This window comes from Lissotriton helveticus, chromosome 2_1, assembly GCF_964261635.1.
Source record: "Lissotriton helveticus chromosome 2_1, aLisHel1.1, whole genome shotgun sequence".
Classification (NCBI taxonomy): domain Eukaryota; kingdom Metazoa; phylum Chordata; class Amphibia; order Caudata; family Salamandridae; genus Lissotriton; species Lissotriton helveticus.
This window is the reverse complement of record NC_136059.1, coordinates 789,440,680-789,462,743: the sequence shown is the minus strand read 5'-3', so window position 1 is coordinate 789,462,743 and position 22,064 is coordinate 789,440,680. Positions and strand designations below refer to the sequence as shown.

Below are 22,064 nucleotides of genomic sequence, written 5' to 3'. Positions count from 1 at the left end.
GTTGCAAGCCTATGGGAGTCCTGGACAGCAGCACAGTATCGTCCGCATATAATAATACTGGTAATTTGGTGCCCCCCATACATGGGACATCTGCAGATGCTGCCGCCAAACTTGCACTTAACGCATTGATATATAAAGAAAATAACATTGGGGCCAAAATACACCCCTGTCGTACTCCCCTCCCGGATTTAAAATCAGCCGTACACTTCCCATCTTGTGACATGCGTATAGCCGCTTTCAGATCCCTATGCAGATCGGCCATGAAATACACCAATGCCCGGTCTAGGCCCATATCCAGGAGCATGGTCCACAGCTTTGACCTATTAACTAGGTCAAAAGCTGTGGACAGGTCCATAAACGCTAGATAAATTGACCCCCCTGCAGCCACAGTGTATTTGCTGACTATTAATTGCAAGTTGAGACACTGATCCTCAGTACCTCTACCAGATCTGAAACCATACTGTGCGTCACACAAGATGTCGTTATTGGTTTCCCACGTTGCAATCTTATTTAGGATCACCTTCCCCAATATTTTAAAAGACGAATCCAGCAGTGATATCGGTCTATAACATCTTGCGTCCCCCCTCTGGCCCTTTTTGAAAATAGGGACTATTATAGACCGTGACCAGGTCGTAGGCAATCTTTTTATGTCAATGCTGGCCGTATTAAAAATATTTGCAAGGGCAATAGACCATATGGAAGGATTAGATTTATACATGTCTGCCGGGACCCCATCTGGGCCCGGCGCCTTATGAGCAGTAGTATCTTCAATAGCCTTTAGAACTTCCTTAACGGTGAACCGCAAAGGTAACCCTGGTTGTTCACTTAGTGTTGGCGTAAATGGGTCTATCTGAAGATTACTCCCATATATTTTTTCAAAATGGAGCAACCAGTCTTTTTCCGATATATTTAGTTCCAACGGGGAGTTTTCCTTCTCGCTGAACAAGGGTGTATTTATGATTTCCCAGAATTTGGAGCTATCCTTCAGGGTAGCCCGATCATAAAGTGAGACCCAAGCATTATTCTTAATCTCTTTCTTACGTATTTCTACAACAGACTTATAATTTTTCCTTAATCTAGCCACTACTTCGGTATCCCGGGGTGACCTTTTTAATGCTGTCAATAAGTCTCTGTGGGCCTTTGAACAGTTTGCATCAAACCACCCATGCAGCTTTTGCTCCTTATGTTTCGTCTTAACTGTTAAAATCGCGCTTACTTGTTTACAAATAATATCAAATGAGCTGATAATGTCACCTCCGAACTTAAGTGGGTCCAGACAGGTATTGATTTCATCACCCACCTTCTCGGTAAGTTCACAAAAAAAATCCTCTGGGATAATTTTACCCCACTTGACCCGCCTCCCCTGGTCTTGCACAATTAAATCCAAAGGTGGGTTAGTCTTTGGAGATGTGGATAATATCGCTAAATTTTTATTACTTAATTCCATAGCTACTAGGTTATGGTCGCTAAAAGTACTTTGTACAGCATTATAAAAAATAACATTTTGTAACAGACCTGGGGACACAAATATAAAATCAATAATAGAGTTCGAATCTCTTGCGCTAAAAGTAGCTACCCTGCATCAACTAATGTGACAGTCTCACATTTCAGTATACTAATTCAACACTAATCCTTTATGGGTTCCGGAGTAGTGCTACTCATTGAAAAAGCACGTTGACGTCTCATCAGGGATAGTAAGCGCTATATAAATGCAATTACAATACAATACAGTCAACGCAGCCTCCCTGCCTAAACCCTAAGTAAACTACAAATAGCACCAATATTCAGTTCTGGGCTTGTCTGGTTGAAGGGCTTGGACCACATCAGCTCTGTCTTCAAGTGTGTACGCTGGCTATATGATAAAGGATTGAATTGAAAACCATCTGCCTGGTAGACAAGCCTCTACATGGCTCAGACCGATCTTACTTTTCCAAATATTTATTTCTGAACCACTCGACCAGATGCCTAAGGTTGGTTTCCTAACAATGTCTCTTACTACTTCTGTCAAACCTGAATCGGTTGTGGGTAGATCTCTGTACCACTAAGTTTCTTCTCTCTCTCTGGAATATTCTTCCGCTGCAACTCCCTCAGGAAACTTAAAACATTAACTGCTGCAGGCTTTTGAAAACCTTAAATGATTGGCTTCTTCTGAACGGCGGCCCTTTCCCCCACGCCTGCTCCATTGGCACTCTGTAGCTTCCTTTGGTCACACATGGTCAATACAAATCCAATCGAATAAATACAACTTGAATCAGTCAGTTGAAGAGCAGGTACTCAAGCCAGGGTGCAGAATTCAAGAAAAAGACCAGACTTAATGGCACTGGCACTGCATAACTTGCGCTCACCCAAGGGTAGCTTGGCACTAAGCAGTTAAGCTTACCACAGAGGCAATATGTAAAGCAATGGCACAGCTCTCACTCATGATAAATACCTTGAGCGTCACAAAAGAGGCTTCACAGGTGATGTTTGAAAATTACGTTTGGATTCAACAAACTTAATAATCAACAGATTATGTATTCCTGGCCATACATAAATTTCAGAATTATTACTTGCAGTACTAGGCCCAGCCGTATTCATCCATCTTTGCACACTTGGGAAAGATCCTAATATATACCCCCAGCACCCTTATGCAGTGCAACACCTTGTCCACCCCAGGCCCACCCTCGCAATTCTTATAATTCAATACCACACAGTTAGAGGTTGCACCCCAGGTCACTACGATATATGAAATATGTACAAACACAAAATGATGCCCCTTTTTAGCAGCACCGCAGGCCGAGGCTGCGCAGGCAAAACCAATGTCAAAAGTAATGCTTTTCTGGCAAGAAATCAACGTATCGGGCACACCACTGTGTGATGTCGTGAATCATGGGATGTACCCACTGTCACTCCCACACAGACACACACTCAGCCTGCAACAGTGCAACAAATATCAGACAAGTCCATATGGAAGCACTTGCGCACACACACGCACTCAGCACCCTAATGGGGTGCAACTGATACCCAGCAGGTCAGACAATTACACTCTACAGACCCCGTGGCTCTAAGCCTCCCTCCGTCCTCCAACTCATCTTGACTATCCTATACCTACAGATTGGAGGTACTCCATTCTCTCCCAAGCCACTGGGCCGAAGTCACTCTTAGTCAGGGCCCCAGGAAGCAAGTTGGGTAGGCAGCAAATTTGATTAGGAGGCAGTCGGCAAAAGGGGCTTGGCAGCCACTCGAGAACTTCACCCACAGGATACGTGACACGGGCCGGGGCAATAGTCAGTAACACCAAAGGAGTCCCCAAGGGCTTTCCGGCACCAGCCTAGTTCACAGGGGGTCACACAGTCTCGGAGGTGTTCCTCCAGCCCCGTCAGTCACTTTCACCACCCATGCTTGAGCTGGCAATACTACCTGACAATACTGTGTCGTCGGAGAGGGCAATTGGTCCACCTTGCTGTTGGCCAAGTGAGGGAACAGTAGGTGAATGGAGAATGAAGCAAGGGGGACTCTTGAAGGAAGAGGCACCCCATCATGTACACGTTGATCGGGCACAATGTGAGGTGCGCAATGAATACGGCTCGCACCAGACCGTTCCAGTCACACAAAACAAAGAATTCAGACTTCCTTTGAAATGAGGCACATTGTCCGGTGCACATCGATTTTGGCCGTATAAGACAGTTCCAGTCACACACAGGCACAAGGTCAAAAATGCCTACAAGGTAGAATAAAGCACTATTACGGTTACGTCCCCACCTCCAAGGCTCACAGCCTGTGAATCGGACACCTCATGCACTGAGCATGCAGTCACCATGTCGCACAAGAGATGCGGCTTGATCGTCAAAGCGGGCCATGCTGGGACCTGCAACTGGTGAATTCGCTCACCTCCAACTAGATGCTTCTGTGTGTCCAGGTGCCGACATTGTCGGCGGCCACACGCCTTAGATGTGGGCCACACTTCGGGGCTCTGCACAAGACAATACGGTCTCCAGGCACAATTCTTTGTTCTTTGCCATGCTACTACCTATAATCAAGTAGACAATGTGGGCACTTATGAAGGCACTGCACACCAGGTGCCACAGCTAGCTGGTGTGGGTCCCTCTTGGAAGACCTTTGATGCCTCTGAGACCTCCGAAGTAACAGGGTGCAAGCTTGACAAGCCCTTGGATAGCATACTTAACGGTGCCACACAGCAGCAGGTAATCTGTCTTGGCCAGCCATTATTCAGGAAGGGCACGCTCTCCCTTTCAATGGCCATAATCCTCCTTGTGCCCAACAGAGTCCTATGGTAATATGCACCACACTGTTCCAGGTTCTCTGGTCCCACGTCCCCACAAGCGTATCTCACCCTTTGCTGCAGGATGGCACCAGTAGTTATACTGGAGTGTGCCTATGAAGTCGGGGGTGGTCATAGGATCTTCCTTTGAACCACAGGTGTCCTCCCCTAAATGTCCATCCTGTCTGCCATGAGGCTGTGGAATGCAGATCTTAATCTGCCGCCACGATCTGGCTCCAGAGGCCAAGTGTCAAAACCTCCTCCTACAATATCTGCAACAAGGCCCGTAAATGACAAAGGTCAGTCGTTCCAGTTGAATGCCCAGTTTTTGTTTTTTAGCTGTCGATGGGGAATGTCCAGATATGCTCCACCAACCTCCAGTGTGGACTGGAGCCAAGCGCTAAGGATCGCTAAGAGTTTTAGAGCATAGAAACGCCCACCTTCTAGTAGTGGCATTTCTACGCGAATCATGACAAAGCCACCTTGACTACTGGCAAGGAGTTGTCACTAAGAATCCAATGATAGGAAACATCATGAAGCTGCTCCACTGCAATCCACTATTGCAGCCTGAAGTGATCAACCATTTCCCCATGTTAGCCTATGGGGAAAGCAAGCCTCATAGGTAGCGAAAACACACATGGTTATTCCTCACTACCTGGACAGGGACACAGATGTTTAACTGCCCTGCCTTTCACCTACCACTCGCTTCACCCTTTAGGACGTACCCTGGGGATACTCGGGTGAAAGTGGACGGTCTTCTCTGGATGGTTAGTGACTCACACCGGTCAGTCTGAGTAAACTCGCAATTGCGCATATCAGCCTGCAAAGGCAGGTTGGACACATATGTAAGAAAACCCCCGGTGCAGAGAGCCCACCAGCTCGCAATGGCTGGCTGGACATGTGTTTAAGACACCAGGTAAGCACCACTACCTAATGTGGGTAGGAAGGAGCATGCACTTTCACACCTTATTTACCATCCCAAAGTACCCTAGGTCTGAATGCCACCATAAGAGAATCAGAAAAACCCAGGAGGAAAAAGCCAAAATATTTGGGGAAACGCTACCAGAAGGGTTCGGGTCTAACATACCGAAAGGGAGAATCCCTCAGGAAAGCTGGCTAAAATCCCCATTATGGAAGTCCTCTATGTATTCAGTTTGCGACTCTAAGCCGATCATAGTGGTTGTGGCACAAGAAGTAAAGTCCTGAAAGGAGTACTCTGCCTCTTTCAGGTACTTTATGGATGACTCTAGATCTGTAACTTGAGGCTTTACACCTGTCAGATCCCCCTCAAATACCGTAAGGCTCCGGTCCATTGCACCAACCATTGTTTCCGTAGAGGAGACCTTCATCTCAATACTATAGGTGGTGTGCTGCAACTCAGAGCTGCTGCACAAGGGACTCAACCTGAGCAGAGCTACCTTCTGCCTCACCCTCTGGCCCCGTCTTGTCCCTACATTATCCTCTGGCATGGCTAGACTGCCTCCGCTCAAAAGTCAATTTTGTCTCGCTTGAATTTCTCCTTTTCTTCTTTTAGAAGCATATTGCTAAAGTCAGTGGTCAAAGTGGGTTGCTGAACAGTGATGGCAGCAGAAGAAGGCGAGTCAGGCAGGTCTGTGCAAGATCTATTTTCAGTGCTGTACTCATTCTCCGTCATTTGCAGGGCCTCTTCATACACACACCAGCGCTGCAAACTCTACTTGCCCCATGTGCATGTCTCCTATTATATGTTCTTGTGGCAGAGTCTGGGCAACAGACCAGGCAACCAAAAGGAGTTCCGGCACTCCCCCTCTTCCTCCTCACTTGCACCGCTCCATCTCTTCACTGGTCTGGGGCCTTACATTACCCCTCCTCAACCAACTCTACTGATACAGAGTATTCCAAGTTGTTTCTATGCATTGTATTACAGCATTTACTTAGCGTGTATTACCCTTATGTGTGGCGCTGAAGTTAAAGCGCTCTGTTGCCCTGGTGAGTTTGGTTAGGCTATATAACACTACAAATAAATAAATAACTTTTGTTTGCGACCAGTTGTATTAGCTTCCAATACCTTTGAGAGCAAAGTTGAGTTTGCATGGTTACATTTCTAAACGTTTGCATGAATTCAAGGGCAAACGCTTAACCTTCTACACCACTTAAGGTTCCTCATCCCATTGAATTTCAGCCTGTACAGTGAGGTCCTGTTTACACTGGTTTAATGTGGTTTGTTTTCACTCCCGTCCATCCACTGCCAAGGAAAGAAAAGTGGAGTTGGAAAATATAGTCTCTGTGTGTAGAGATGAAGAAAGTTCTTCCCGGAGGGGTGACGGGGAAAAGGCACAACAAGCTGAATACAGGAAAAATAAAGATATTTAATTCACAGTTAAATCAATGCATAACAGGGCAAATAAACGCCCTTGGAAACTAGATGGCTGCCAGTAAAAGGAGTTGCTAGGGCAATGCTAAAGCACAGCCGATGAGGACCATCTTTCATCTCACTAACTGCTCTCCTCAACGTAACAGGTCGCGCGCCAGCAAAATAAATACAGCACTTTTCGTTGCTTCTGTTAATACATAACTTGAAAGCTATGAGCAACACCCACCCACTTATACATGTTTATTCCCCCCTCTGCTGTCCTGCCGCCTTTCATCAGGTGCGAACAGATCGGAACAAGTTTTGTTTTGACGTTCTCGACTGGCTTTAAATGTGCTCATCATACCTCACACACGTGCAAGCACCACCTTCACGCACGTGCGCCGTAGACTTCATGCTCACTGCACGTATTCAAAAGGAATACATTGTGCGGCTTAATAACATGAGTGTGTTCTAAAGGGGCCATCCAGGGAAGAGAAAAACAGTTCTCTTTACCTAGTGCTGCATAGCCAGCAATCGCTAATAAAGTTTGATTAAGTCTGCCATGGGTCTGAGACCAATTGTGACATCATTCGCCGGATGGCCCCGGTAAAAGAAACCTGCTCTTACAGGAACTCGTGCAGTCATCTTGAGCATCAAAATCCATCCATGTTTGCAGCTGCTATATTTTCAAATATACTGGCACTGGGGTCTGACTTTTAGATTAGTGCAGTGATGCCTCGCCATATTGCGAATGCATTAACAACAACAGAGACAGCCCTGTACACCTGAACCAGGGGCAATCAATATTTAATCCAAACAGCGGTTCAAGGTATGGTAAAAATTTCGATTTCACTCACAGTCAATAGCAATGCACACATTTTTGGGAATAAAGAACAACTATACATACATAAAAAAGTAAGAATAGAGAAAAAAGGAGAAACGCACATATAAGAAATATTTAGAAAAATATACAAAATGTATTCAATACATAGATAAGAGCAAGTTTGAAACATTGCGCTCACTTGTCGGCTCTGCACACATCATCACGGCTGTTTTACTATAAAGCTCTCTGACAAAGAGTCCTCTCCCGGGGCCTTTGGGGCATTGCAGCGCCGGCCCCACGAGGAGCAAAAAGCCTGATGATGAGCCATGACATCCACATGGGTGTGTGAGGGCATCACCTCCTATTAAGGAAGATCCCCCTCACTTTTTTCTATACCACCCGCTCTCCTTAAATCTCTTCTAGATAGGAACAAGTACCCCTTTTGTTGTTCCATAGGTCAAGCTTTCTAAAGGAGCACGGGTCCTAGACTTTGATCATGCTCCTTGTCCCTCTCTCTATATTGATGCATGCATATTTCAGAATTACATAGGTTTCCTTCATACCCATTTTCACTCTTTATACTTTACCTTATGAATTGCTCTATACTCGGTACACAATGAAAAGCCATTGTTAGGAGCAACTCAGTTGTTGGATCTGGCTACCCCGGGTTCTTAGAGAACCTACAGCCCCGTATATATGCCCCTGACCCGAAGAGAACAGTGGAGGTAGCAGTGCATTGCTTTTGTAAATCGGCCATCATGAAAAGAAGTTGCAGGTGAAAATGTTGCCACAAGTAGTAGTTTTTTTCCTACCCATTTTCATATTGTTTTAATTCAAGAGTTACTTTCTTTGGAGAAACCGTGAGAGATCTACACAAATGATCCCTTGTTGGATTCAACATTTTGGTCTGCTTTACAGGAATGTATATCTTTCTAGTATCAACCATGCGTTTCACATCTAGTTCCTCCACAAATTGGCAGTAGGTTGAAAGTACAAAACTTTTGAAAATTGTGCTGCCTCTTAGAAAAAAGCTAGGGGTGGGTGAAATTTTTTATTCCGATGGCGGAATTGGAGGAATTTAGTAACTCTGCGTTATTCTTGTAATGCGGAATTACTAGTAAATTCTGCCTTGCCGCCAGCAGAATTAATCGGTGCCATCGCCCATCATTAGTAGTCGCCTTACTTTTAAGTGCTTAGATGAGGCACATTGGGGCGCATTTTACTCTAGTCTTTGAGTGAAATCTTCTTCAATCGCATTTTGTGCTTTGCAGCCAAAAGGCTTCATTTCATTTGGTAAGAAAAATCTGTTTCTAAATTTGCTCCATCTGTTTCCTATTCAAAATGGACATATTTAGTCAGACACTAAGTGAAGTTGCTTCGTGAGACGGCAGCATTGGTGTAAACTGTGGTAATATGGCTGCAGCATGAGTAGATGCTAGCTTCTCACCAACCAGACAGTGACATAGCCCAGGTCCTGCCCAGCACCATCCTAGGATACCCGAGTGAGGGCAGCAACCAGGCTGGCCACTGCTGTCAGAAGAAATGCAGGTCACCATGTTACTCGGGAACAGGCACACTTCTCTGGGTGAATCATTCTAAAGGGCTCCTCTCTTGCACATTTGTGTTAATGTGCATGTGTGTGAGTTTTGACAGATCGAGTGAGACTGTGTGTAAAAGTGTATATGTGTAAAGTGATCTGGGGCCATATGTAGGTAATTTGTGTTTTGCGATTCTCAAATTGCGATTTTTAGGGAATCACAATTAGAGAATCGCAAAACGCAATGTAGGTAGGATTAGCAACATTTTTTGCGAATCCCACTTATTCCTTATTTGCGAATCGCAAATTGAGATTTGCAAATAAGGAATACCTTCTCATTCATTCCTATGGGCTGGAAGGCCCATAGGAATGAATGGGAAGACATTCTCAATTTGCGATTCTCAATTAGAGAATCGCAAATTGAGAATACAATTTCAGGGTTGCAAGGGTGTCAATAAGACACCCTTTTGCACCCCTAAAATTAACATGTGTGCACATGTGGCCCACATACATTCCCTAAGGGCATGTATGTGACCCACATGGCACTTTGAAAAATGCCAAAAAGTGCATTTGTCAAAGAAATCGCAAATTACCACCAACCTGAAGTTGGTGGTATTTTGCGATTCCTTAAGCCAAAATTTGCACACCTTGGGTGCTTCCTACATTGCATTTAAGGAATCGCAATTTGCGATTCCTTAAATGCAATTGCAAAATAAGGAATCGCAAATTTTGCGATTCCTTATTTTGCATGTGGGTTTTTGTGTGCTACATAGCACACTGCCCTAATTGCGATTGCACATGCTGAAATTCTGCGAATTTCAGCATTTTCAAGCACAATTGGCTTCCTACATATGGCCCCTGGTGTTTGTAAGGTTCGGTCTTTGTGTGAGAAAGTATGAAACAGTGTACATGAGGAAGTGTGTGGGAGAGTATGGGTGTACGGATTGTGTGTGAGAGTGTAGGAGGGTGTGACTGAAGCAGTCTTTAAAATTGGATGTGTGTGAGTGTTTGCGGGAAAGCCTGATAGATGGCATAAAAGAGGTAATGTGTGTGTGTCGATTCGATGATGTGCATGTAAAAGTGTGTTCATGCCAGTATATGAGTGTGACAGAAATCGCCTATATCGGAGAAAGTCTGCAGTTGTGTTAGTGTCTTGAATGTATAGAGTGAGAGAAAGTATTAAAATTAGCTTGTGTTTCATTGTGAGAATGCGTGCCAGATTATGTGCGAGAGAATGTGTGTGTGCAAGCGTGTAAGGCTCTGCCTATGGGCTTCCACCATTGATTTGCTTACTAGTTCTGAGGACCCCCTCCCCACACTCGCATGCTAATTCACAGATCGCATGGACAGAGCCTAGTTTATAGCAGATTTTATATGCTCGCTAAAATCTTGAATTACTCACCAGGAAAGAGTGTTTCTATGATCATATTACAGAAGACGCTCTTTTGAAAAAATATGTGCACTGTGGCTGCATTAAGGGAAAGTGCCAGGCTATACAAATATTCCCACGCATTAGAAACATGGATTCTTTGGAATTTATTATAAAACTGTAGATAAAAATCGCAAAGACCTCAAGGCAACAATTCTGGAAAATGTGTGCAATTACTTTCTGTCAATCTAAGCTTGCAAGAGAAATGGAGGGAGCAAAAACAGATGTGCTAAATCTAGGCACCTCCGACGAGATACTTCTGAAAGCAAACCTCACATCACTGATTCTTTTTGCCCTTAAAGCATGGCTGCAGTGACAATGAACAAGCATTGGTGAGACAGCCTGATATTGTGAAAAGACAAAAGACAATCTACTTGTTAAGATGTTTCCTATTTCTCGTTGTAATGCAACAGCTTATTAAATGAAGAATATCCATTTTGTATAAATTATGATAAGATATGCATTTTATATAGATGCTTTTTTTTGCTACGCTGTTTCTCAGATTTCACTATCACGTTCTGCCCTCTAATCTTCATGTTGAGTCCCTAATGAATTGAGAAGTTCTCTGTCGCCCTGTCTTTCCAGGTGCACTCTCTGGAGCGAGGGAAAGCTGGGAATACGATTCCGGAGTCCGAGATCTTCAAAGCCCTGACTTCCATAGTCATTCCACTCTGCAGAAGCTCTTGGAGTGTGGCGGAGGTACGGTGGCCCAGCAGGCAGCTCTTCAAAGACTACTGACACAGGCCTCTGGTCTCACCAACTCCACGGGAGGCAGCCATTTCGAGCTCGCCAACACTGTAAGTATTATTTTCTGCTGTAATTGTAACATCCGATTTTATTTTTCTTCTCTGTGAGCAATTAAATGTAAATCTTTGAGCAATGGCCCCAGGAGAGCCATTAGACTGCTGTAATGTTGACAATCAGTATATCCATAAACGAGGACAGCAGAGCAAGCGTCTTCATTTGAAAGGAGTCTTTGGTGGTATCCTCGGGGAGTCTTGCAGAAAACTTTAATTTGTTGGAATCTAATTAACAAAGCACAGCTCATTCGGGGAAGCCTCCCAGGAAGTATTTCTGTGGAGAGGGCACTTACGATGGAAATAAAGCACTCTGTCTTCCAAATGTTGATTTGTGACAGTATGCTTTAGCTCACTTATTCTATGCACAATGATTCCAATTACAGTAAGTTTTGGGGGTTTCAGAATATTTTACAAGTTGTGGAAATGGTGCAAAATATTTAAAAATAAATCTTGCAGCAGTGTTCAAAGAATGATTAATCAATCAATTAATGAATGGCTGGGGTGGAGTAGTGGAAGCTGATGTTGAGTCTGGGCAACCTGCAAAAGGACATTCCTGGGTAGTCCTGTGAGGGAGTCATTAGCGAAAACCCTTCCAGCAGCCAAGGTCTTTGTCAATGGTGTTTCCTAGAATATAGAACCAAAATGTGTTTCCTACTTTTTGAGAACGTGTTTTTTTGGGCCAAAACACGAGATCAAAGAATCCATAATGCAAGTTATTTACTACAAGTAAATAGAGTACCGCTTGGCTGAGAACTGCTTACCAGTTCTTAGGAGATAGTTTCATAGACCTGGCATGAGTATATAATTTTAGAGCACTTTCAAGTGCAAATTGAAGCCTTAAAGTGACCTGTGACTCGTTATTTCATTCTCACCTCACAAAACTCCCAGAGGATGATATCTGTTGTCTTACTAGGAACATTGGTTTAGTTAAAATAAAGTGGATATTGTTTTTAACAAAAACCAACCCTTCTTGCTTTGGCTGTGTGTGTATTGAATTCTCCAGCTGCAGCTTCCTTTGGCTAAAACCTGAGAGGGCTATAAAATGCAGCTGCTGTTGTACTAGCAAAGGAAAATACCATGACAGCACCAAGCCTGACCCATTGCTCACTTATATACGGGCTCTTCCCATGTTCTCCCTTCGCAATGCTGAGACGTGATCTGTCACATCATGTGAACTTCCTGGCTTTCATACTTGTTTGAGGATCTCATGGGTTCTGAACCCTTGCTTTCATGAGAGGCGCTGTCTAGAGACTATAGTTTCTGCTTGTGCCGTGTCACTGCTTTTACCTTTTCTGCTGCTTTATGCCGCCTATTAAATCATGTGGGCACTGCAGGATCATTGCTACTCCTTCTCTGCAGGGCATGCTGAAGTCTGGTTCTGTACTCGAAGATGTCCGTCCAGTGATGTTAGAAGACCTCGCAGAGTTAAAAGGGACATTTAATGTCAGACTGCAAGCAGTGTAGGTGACAGCTAGCAGACACTGGGGACTCTTTTCAGTAATGCCTTTGTCTCATGTTGTGATACATACCTGTGTTCTATCATCAGTGGGCGAGAATATGTCTGGGATGCTGAGAATGGAGTGATTTCCTTAAAGGACGATAGTCCTTACCCACCCAAAAGTCTCCAGAGACCATGAATAATATGCATTTTTAGTAACTGCAAAAGCAGTGCAGGTAATTACTTAAGCAGATGACCATGTGGTCTTAGATATGTAGGCATGACAACACGCAAATTAAAGGTGTATTCTGGCGCACAATAGCAATATTAGATGCAAACATTCCACAGCCAAACCCACTTCTTATTTTCTAACTGCTGACCACTATGAGAATATTAATTGCACACCAGTTCATTGTAGCACCCTTTACCACATGGTGCTAGTGTTTCTACAGCTCAAAAGCTCCCTTGTTTTTCAGGGTTGCAGCTCACATTGGAGGAATTTTCTATCCATGTCAGGAGGGGCTCGTTGAAGAAACATGCCACCTCTTGGTGGGTGAGGGCTTTTGTCCTTTAATGAAATCACTGCCTCAGGTGATATCACCTGAAATTGTGCCTCCTTTTCTGCTCCTTACATTCCCTGGGCATCCTTTGTACATGTTATTTGAAGAGGACGATATGCCCTGGTTGCATACCTTCCCTCCTTACCCCCATAGTTGTCATATATTTCTTCTGTGCAGCAATATTCACCCTGAAGAAGCAATGTTTTCTAGCTGGTATAATTATATACTTTACTGAAGGTCACGAAAACTTAAGACATAACATTGAATTAGCTGATAAGAGAGATTTAGTGTGTTTATCTACAAACATTGCAGTATTTTGTTCATTGTACACTGTAAACTTTCATGAATAAAATGTTATTACCCATAACAAAAATCTCATCAGCAAAGTGACCGTTAAGGTCTAAGAACGGTAGGGGCATATTATCAAGGACAGGCGATACATTATCACCGCTTTTATCGGCAGGAAACTGCCGATAAAGCGGCGATAATGGCCTTGATAATATGCTCTATGAATTCCAATCGAAGCCCATGTTAGATGTGTTCACATCTAACATCGGCTTCGATTGGAATTCATAGAGCATATTATCAAGGCCATTATCGCCGCTTTATCGGCAGTTTCCTGCCGATAAAAGCGGCGTTAATGTATCGACTGTCCTTGATAATATGCCCCGTAATTTCTCAGTTGGAATCCTATTTTGCAAGTGACTACAATATGAAATAACGTATTCACCCATTTATATTGCTTTTTTAGGTCTAAATAAATATGAAGGCAGGATTATCTTAATTTTAGATATTGTCTTTTAAAGTATTTGAAAGAGAGAAGCATTGTATTGTACTATATTTTAGAATTTATGCAGCACTTCATACCCATCACAATGCCAAAAAGTGGTTCGAATTGCATCAACGATTATTCAACATAATTGTTTATATTAAAGCAGAAAATGGAGTGGGTGTGCAAGCACTTGTTATGCGTCACCTGGCTCCCAGCTCACAGATGTAAACTGTGGTGGTACCTGAAAATGCATACCTTTGATTAAAAATCTGTTAGCAGTCCACAAAAAATTGGGTATTGACCTTATCATTCAAAGCATTACTTCCGGTAGTATTCAACAACATCCTTTTAAAATGTTTGAAAGTTGTCATAGTAAACCTCTTACCTTACTTTGTAATTTTTCAAAAAAAATCATTTTCTACCACTGCTAGTGAATAATTTATGGTTGTGTGGGAACTCTGTAATGGTGAATTTATTAATTTATTACAATCATTGTTTTGTAACAGAATGTCTTGTTAAATTGGGTATCTCTATTTCGAACACTATACATGTTTTGTTCTTCAGGGCATTTTTGGTGTGTGCAACTTCTGCATCAGTTGGTCTGCAGTTTCTGCATACATTTCGTATCTATGCCAATTAATGGAGAAGGCATTCAGGTTTATAAACAACTTTGAAAAAGATCATGCCTTGATTAGGAAGAATTTTAAGTGGAGGGGTGTGAATTATCATAAATGAAAAATGCAATTTAAGATACTGTTGCTAGTTTCCACCAGCAGGTTGCAAGCCATCAGAAATCTTTATAAAACATTATACTTTCAGCTACTCATATTCTTGTTGTACACCAGATACAACCATCAGGAGTATTTTAGACTCATCCACATTAATGGATTTCGAAATCACTGTCATTGTTGCTCTGTCCATCTTGCACATTAAACTGCTGCATCACCTTCAATAGACACTCGCAGAACTGTGATAATAGAATATGTTATTGGTTAAAAAATAGATCACTACTATTCTCTTTTGATGGATGGAATGGGGAAAACAATACTGCAAATCTCATGTGCTGCAAAACAGTACTACGGTTATCACTTAGCACCTATAATCGAAAAGTCAAGGCTAATTTTGGGTTCCCATACCTTTGAATCCTTCATGAAACTTTATTTTATTCCACATTCTTTATCAAAAGTGTGCCAGATACAATACAGCCATAGCCTATTGACAGTCAACTTTCAAGAGAGTTTGAGCTATCACACCATTCAACCAGCTAAATGTTGATCGGCTTATTTTACAGTGTTCATGCGACGGGGGAGTGAAGGGAGCTATGCCCCTTGTTTCTTTATCCTGATACTGAGTCCATAAAACTTTACTTAGTGTGGCACCGGGAGACCTCATGAATAGATTAAACTTGCAGTTTCCAGACAGATATCTTCAATCAAGCAACAACAAATTGTTACCACTGTTGAGTTAAAAGCAGACGTTGATGTGATGATGTACACATTCTAGTAGTTGGGATGGGAGGAGTCCAGGGGTTGGAGGAAGAGGAGGAGCAGTGACAGGAAAGGGGCAGTTAGAGTAGGTACCTGGACGAGTAAGGGTGTACAGAATAAAGCTCCATGCAACATAAAGAAGTGTCGGTCTTTCTTTGGTCAAGACACGACAGCTGGCGACGAGGATGGGATGTAGCAGTCCGCTATCCCAAGACCCCAGAAGCAAGCACTGTCCAGTCCCTGGGTGTCGCGCTGATCAAGTCGCTGTAGCGACACGCGAGCCCGCCAAGATCACCGTCGGAACGACCAGCGATCCAAACCTGCACTCCGCGATTGGTAAATCGCGTGGAGTTCTCCTGGCGCAGCTGAGTGAAGTGCTGCCCGAGTGCCAGAGAGGGATTTTTCAAATCGAGCGCTGTTCGCGCCAAAAGACTGTCAGCGCCCAAGTGAGTACGGGCTGAAGTGAGGCCGAAGGAAATCAAGCAAGGGATTGGGAGCCCAACCCCGACCCTGCTAGGATACATGAATGAATGTGGGGACTGACTGAGCGCCGTGAAAGGAAACGCTGTCCCGCCCAAAGAAACTGTGCCGCCCCGTCGGAAAACCTCACCCCGATGCGTGAGCTATCGCATCTGTGTCCGGAGATCGAGTCGGACTGAAGCCTCGAGCCTACCTGGTGGTGGAGAGAAGAAAACCCCAGAAGAAAGGTGCAGGACTAGAAGGAAGGCCTGGGTGAGTCCATGTGGCGATTTGCATGCGGAGACGAGCTGAATGTAGTCAAGCCTCGTGGTAATTGGGTGGCCATCTTGGAGTCAGGCAGCTGGGAAAGACATCCCTGTGCAATTTTGAAGAGGCCATATTGAAGTCAGGCAACTCCCAGTTGTGCCATCAAGCACAAGCAAGTGCAATTCTTCACAAGGAATAAGCACAAGTACATGCACAAAGGGGATAAAGAAACGAGCACGAGCCAATGTAAGAGGCCAAACAAGCATAAGAATGCAGAGGGTGAAACCAATAATCAAGCACAAGCAAATGCAAGGAGTGGAATGAAAGAATAAGCATAAGCGAATGCGCGAGTTGAAATAAGTAACTAAGCATGAGTCGACTCATGGGGCTGAGTGGAAAATTACGAACTTGGTAGAAGTCAATTTCCCCGGAAAATGAAAGAGACCCTTGATAGGGATACAGCACAACGAGATGTTGACGGACTGAGTCAACCGAGTCCAACCCTAAGACTTGACAGGCCAAAGGAAGATGTGCCTACAGATGCTGTAACGCGTCTCCGACCACGAAGAGACATACTCAAGCCAAAGAGACTGATTGAAGAGATGAATTAGGAATGGTTAAAGTTTTTTTTTTTAACAAACGTGGAGATGTGATGATGTACACGTTCTAGTAGTTGGAATGGGAGGAGTCCAGGGGTTGGAGGAAGAGGAGGAGCAGTGACAGGAAAGGGGCAGTTAGAGTAGGGACCTGGACGAGTAAGGATGTACAGAATAAAGCTCCATGCAACATAAAGAAGTGTCGGTCTTTCCTTTCAGATGGCCTCCGAGTAGAATGCAGTACATATAACGGCCCATCATGATCTGATGACCTTGTGAGTACAAAAAAAAAACAATTCTATTCAACTATATTCCACTTTTACATTATGTCCTTTCTGGATGCCTGTTAAGAGGTTTCAGCGCTATTTGAGTCTGAGATGATAACGATGCCCTATGCAAGAACAAAGCAGATAGGTTCTAAGGACCTGTCTCAACATTAATGATACACCCTTAAAAATGAGCCCTTCAACAACTCAGTGCCCCTCCAATTAACTAGCCTAGCGACCTGAAGATTCATCACACTGTGGATTACAATGTAGAACTTTTATTTAGTTTTTGATGGGTATATTGAGTGTTTGCAAATTTCATTTGCCTTTTAGCATAGGGATCAAGTCACAGAATGTGTTCTTTTGAGGTGTACTTCCTAAATAATTGTGAGGCTGGCTCCTTGCTTAGATAGTGTAGTGCAAAACAAAGCAGCCGGGAAAAGGAGACCACTAGGTCTTGCCTTTGCTGTTGCTTCTGTAACCTTTGGAGACTAAACTGTGAATGGTAGAACCAAAAATGTACGGAAGCCCCCCACTATCATGCTTTCTGTCAGATGCACCCCAACAGCATCATGTGAAGGGACCTATCGTTCTAGCCCAGGCCTGGAATTCAACGCATAGTTTTAGGTGTACATTTGCTGGTATGATAATTATTCCCTTGTTTTAGGTGCAGCTAATAATCCAATGATTTCACAGTGTTATAGTAGCTGATCGGGACCAAAGCATACCTTCCTTGATATTGTTTGGCTGGATCACAAACTTTCTAACCATTGCTCACTCCAAGTCATTCATTCGCAGTCTAGAGTCATTCTCTGGCTGTTGCAATTATTTCCCTCTGACATCCCCTAACTGAGTGTGCATAATCCACTTTAAGCACTGAATAACATATTCTTCTGCTCCAAGATTCAGGGTGCATATATTTTTCTGAACTGCAGTGCTTACTAGAGGATGACAACATGGGCTCCTGTTCACCACAAGCTACTATACCTTTGGAAGTGCCTGGTACACTTACGTAACTAAGCCTGATGTGTGCCATATTTCTGCCACAGTTCTAGGTTGAAATTGCTTAATAATGACAGTTGGCCAGTGGAAAATAGAATACTGTTGGAGGAACTGATCACTAAAGCCACCTCACACGTGTACCATGCGCTCATAAAAAATAAACTTATACCTTTAAAAAAACCTTAGGGTCAGATGGGAATTTGACTTGGGCCACCTCAAAGGTATTGGTTTACAGTCTGACCGCCCAATTACGATAATCGCGGTTGGAACGTGAATAGCCAGTCATTCCGACTCATTTCCGAATGACTCGCGGAGTATTCCTGTTGGTCGGAACCGCACCCTAACCCCCTATGGACATAATTTCCGCCGTTGGGAGTACGACATCTGTTTCCAACAGACTTTCCGCGCTGGCCTTTCCGACATGGAAAGGCTGTCAGAAAGAGAGCTTGGGGATCCCTGCCAGGGCCCACTAGCTTCCGCGGACTACTGTTGGTGGTCGAGAGGGTACCTAAGGTACCCCTCTGTAAAACCCTGCATTGTGTGGCAGGCACCATGTGGTGCCTGTGACAGGGTTTTACACACACGCACCATTTCCCCATAGGAGCCTGTGTTGTGGCTGGTTCTCAGGTGTATCCAAGCAAAGTAAATCAGCAATTTGTGCCCTTTTCCCCAATCGCACAGCAACAATCTTCAATACTCAACAGAATTCATTTTCAATTTGGTCATCCAATTTCTTTAATTTTTTACCATGCTCCCAACAAATGTTTTATCCATAACTTTCTCCATCCACTTGCCAGGCACCATGTTTTCCCATAGCTTCAAATGCTCAAGATATGCCTGTCCAGGCCTTTATCTCAAGCACGTGGGGAATACTGTGTTCATCCTGAATAATCATCTTCGAATAAACCCAATGCATTTCAGGCTCAAAGGCCCTTTGTCAAGGGTAATTACAAAATTAAAAACCATTTGTTATTTTGCTCCATTTCACCTAATGTACCACAATCATATTTCACATCTATTAATATGACATTCATGTAGCGCATTTTAAAACAAAACTCTTAATTACCATGTGTTCATCACCCTTTACCCACAAACACTAAAAATACCCCAAACCTTTCACCCATCCGCCATTCAAAAAATTATACATCACATCACCCTGTGTGTCCGTATTCTACAAAGTACCTAACTGCCCATGAACAAGAACCTCAATGTGTACCTGCAAACTCCTCAACCTATGCTCCTTAGTGAAACAGCCTCAGCAAACATAAACATCGCAAAGAATGATGGTGGGCATTCTGTCAGTTAATTTTGACATTTCATGGTGCTCGGGTGTAACACGAGCTTTCATAGGAAAACAATGGGAATCCGACCGAACAATGTTTGGTTGCATCGTAATCCAGAGGTTGGAACCGCCGACCGCAATTCTGTCCATCCTGAATCCGAGGCAGTGTTGGGTTGAGGCTTTCTACACAACATCGTAATGAGCCCCATGGTGTACTATCATAGGAGTAAGCTGTACAAGATTGGCAGAGCTCAATCTCCTACATGCGGAAAGTGCAGTGTTGCAGTGGAATCCTTTTACCACACAATATGAGAGTATGCTAAAATACAAGGATATTGCAGGAAGACAACAGCTGAATTGTCTGCAGTACTAAAGGACATTGACTTGCCAAGAGCGAAACTGCTATTTAGCACATTGGGGTTTGTGCTGGTGACACAAGACATTGCAAAATATGGGGCTCCCGGACAGCTTCCACTAACGCAATGTGGCTTGCAGACATGAATGGAAGCTGAAACAGTGGTCGACAGGACGAGGGGATGTCCCAGGAATTTCAGAAAGGTGCAGGCAGATGGAGGGAATTCTGTAGGATCAAATGGAAGAGTGAGGCGAATCCTGGAATAGACTGTCTACCATAGGAACAGCACTCCAGCAATGATGGGAAAAGTGGGATGGAGGTGCAGGAAGAATGAATAATGTTAATCATGATCCCGAGGAAAGTGTTGAGACACCCAGAGACTTTGCATGCTAACCTAGGAACAATGTGGGTTTCTTTGCTTGGTAGCTGTGTTGCTCGTACTAACTTGTTGTATCTTTGGCACAGTGCAATATTTGATGTTTATTGGAATCATTACAATTAAAAAAGATATATTTACAAATAGTACTTGATAAAAACCACAGAGCAAGTGTTTGGTTTTATTTTGACTTCACAAGAGAGAGGGTGCACACATAACCATATGATTCTTTTACAAAAATGTCGTTGTGACATGTTAATTTCTTCTTGGTTTGAAGTGTGATGTTTTAGGGGAGTAGGCATGGTCTAGCACGTGCCTAATGTAAGAAAACAAATAATGGACACCGATGCCACGTAGCATTCTTCTGAATGAGCATTAATTAGTAAATTTGAACCTATGCTTAGAAAACCATCTTAGTGCACAAACATGCCTTCAAGCATCTCAAAATAGTCTCTGGTTCTATGGTGGCTTGTCTTGAGTGGTGATGTTTCATTTTTGCTGGTGGAGTCTGTGGGGTGTCCGAATCTTGAATTTAGAAAGATAGGAAGTGGGAAATGGTAGTGATAAATCAAGAATATTTCTAACTTATAAGTCAGGCTGATGAGTAATTACTGTAATAATTAATCATTGTCTCATGCAATTATTTTTATGGAGCTTAGCTGATGAAGGACATAGTTGCAAACAAGTAGCCAGGCTGAAACCTGTATGTAAAGGCTGATTAGAGACAAAAGAAAATGACCCTTTCTTAACGTCTTTGCCTCTAGCCATAAGGAGCTGTTGAAAATAATAAAAACATTGTGTTTAATTGGCGCAGGTGGCTGTAGGAGGTGGACACCAGCACTTATTTCTGGGCCAAAGACTTATTTTTATCATTTAGACTTTGAACCTGAGCAAGAGAGTGAAAGGCAGAAAAGAGAGAGAAGAAGGAAGAGAGAGATAGTAAAACAATGACAGAGGTAGAAATAGGTAAAAAAAGAACCCGCACGAGTGGGCTAAAGGGACAGGAAGTGTATGGTGGTGGTGAAAAGGGGAATGAGGTGCAATCAGTACTAGGCAGCCTTAGTATTTGGAAACCCTACCGCTTCTCGTCGCAGAAGGGCTCCTAGGAAAAACATGTTTGTTCATTTATTTATTTAATTGTGTATTTATGTATTTTACAAATCAGTGAGCGAGGGTAAAAACATGGTAATTTCATTTAAAAGTTACGAAATAGTTATTAAAAACGTATTGTCGACACTTGATCAAGCAGAAAACATTCTTTCTCATCTTTGCCATAAATGCCCTATACTCTCGGTTCCTCGTTCGTTTGTTAAGCGTGAAGTTCTTTGAAGGCAGAAAGTGAATTGTAACTCAAAGAATGTAATTTAAACCAATCAAAGAAGGCCTCCTGTGTGTAGAGTACATCTCTGCCTTCTGGACTAGCAAACCCAAACCCATGGAAAGATGATTTAAATTCTAATTGAATTAGAAAAAAAGTTTTTCCCTGCTCGTATTCGTGTATGAGCTGAGGAGGATAAATCCGGTCTTCTTCATTTACTAACTTCGGTTATTAAATTGTGGAAACATGATATCTTATTTTAAGACATGGAAACTATTTTAGCATAAAAGAAAGGCGTTCATCCAGCTTATTAGGTGGTTGACCTTTCACGAGAGCAGTATAGTTCCTTTAATGTAACAGACATAAGACGCCGAACCAAAAACTAACCTTTGGTGTCTTCTGTTAAACGGAGGTTAGTAAACGGAGTAACATTTAGTTGTCCGTTGTTAACATCTATTTAATTTGGCTGCTTCACCGATCCCCTCCTCATTCCGACAGGAAATTCTGTGAAATGTGCGAGTGAAAAATGGGCCAATATTCAAGAAAACCTGTGCAGTTTGGAGTGGAAGTACTAATTCCTGAGGTGATTCCCAATTTCTCTGGGCTAAACTCTGAATGCCAAGGGTTTCCCGGCGGTACCAACAATACCAGGAAGTATGGAGCACTATATTTATTGATCTGGTTGGGCATATCCCTCCCTAATT

The 22,064-nt window shown here is 43.2% G+C and overlaps 1 protein-coding gene across 2 annotated transcripts in view; it reads left to right on the top strand.

Annotated features, from left to right (window-relative positions):
- MCC (MCC regulator of Wnt signaling pathway) overlaps positions 1 to 22,064 on the top strand; it is a 1,512,525-nt gene that overhangs the window by 286,804 nt on the left and 1,203,657 nt on the right. For both annotated transcript variants that reach the window (XM_078675515.1, XM_078675516.1), the window contains exon 3: positions 10,968 to 11,179. In XM_078675515.1, coding sequence (XP_078531641.1) covers positions 10,968 to 11,179 — 212 coding nt within the window. The remainder of the gene's footprint in view (positions 1 to 10,967; positions 11,180 to 22,064) is intronic.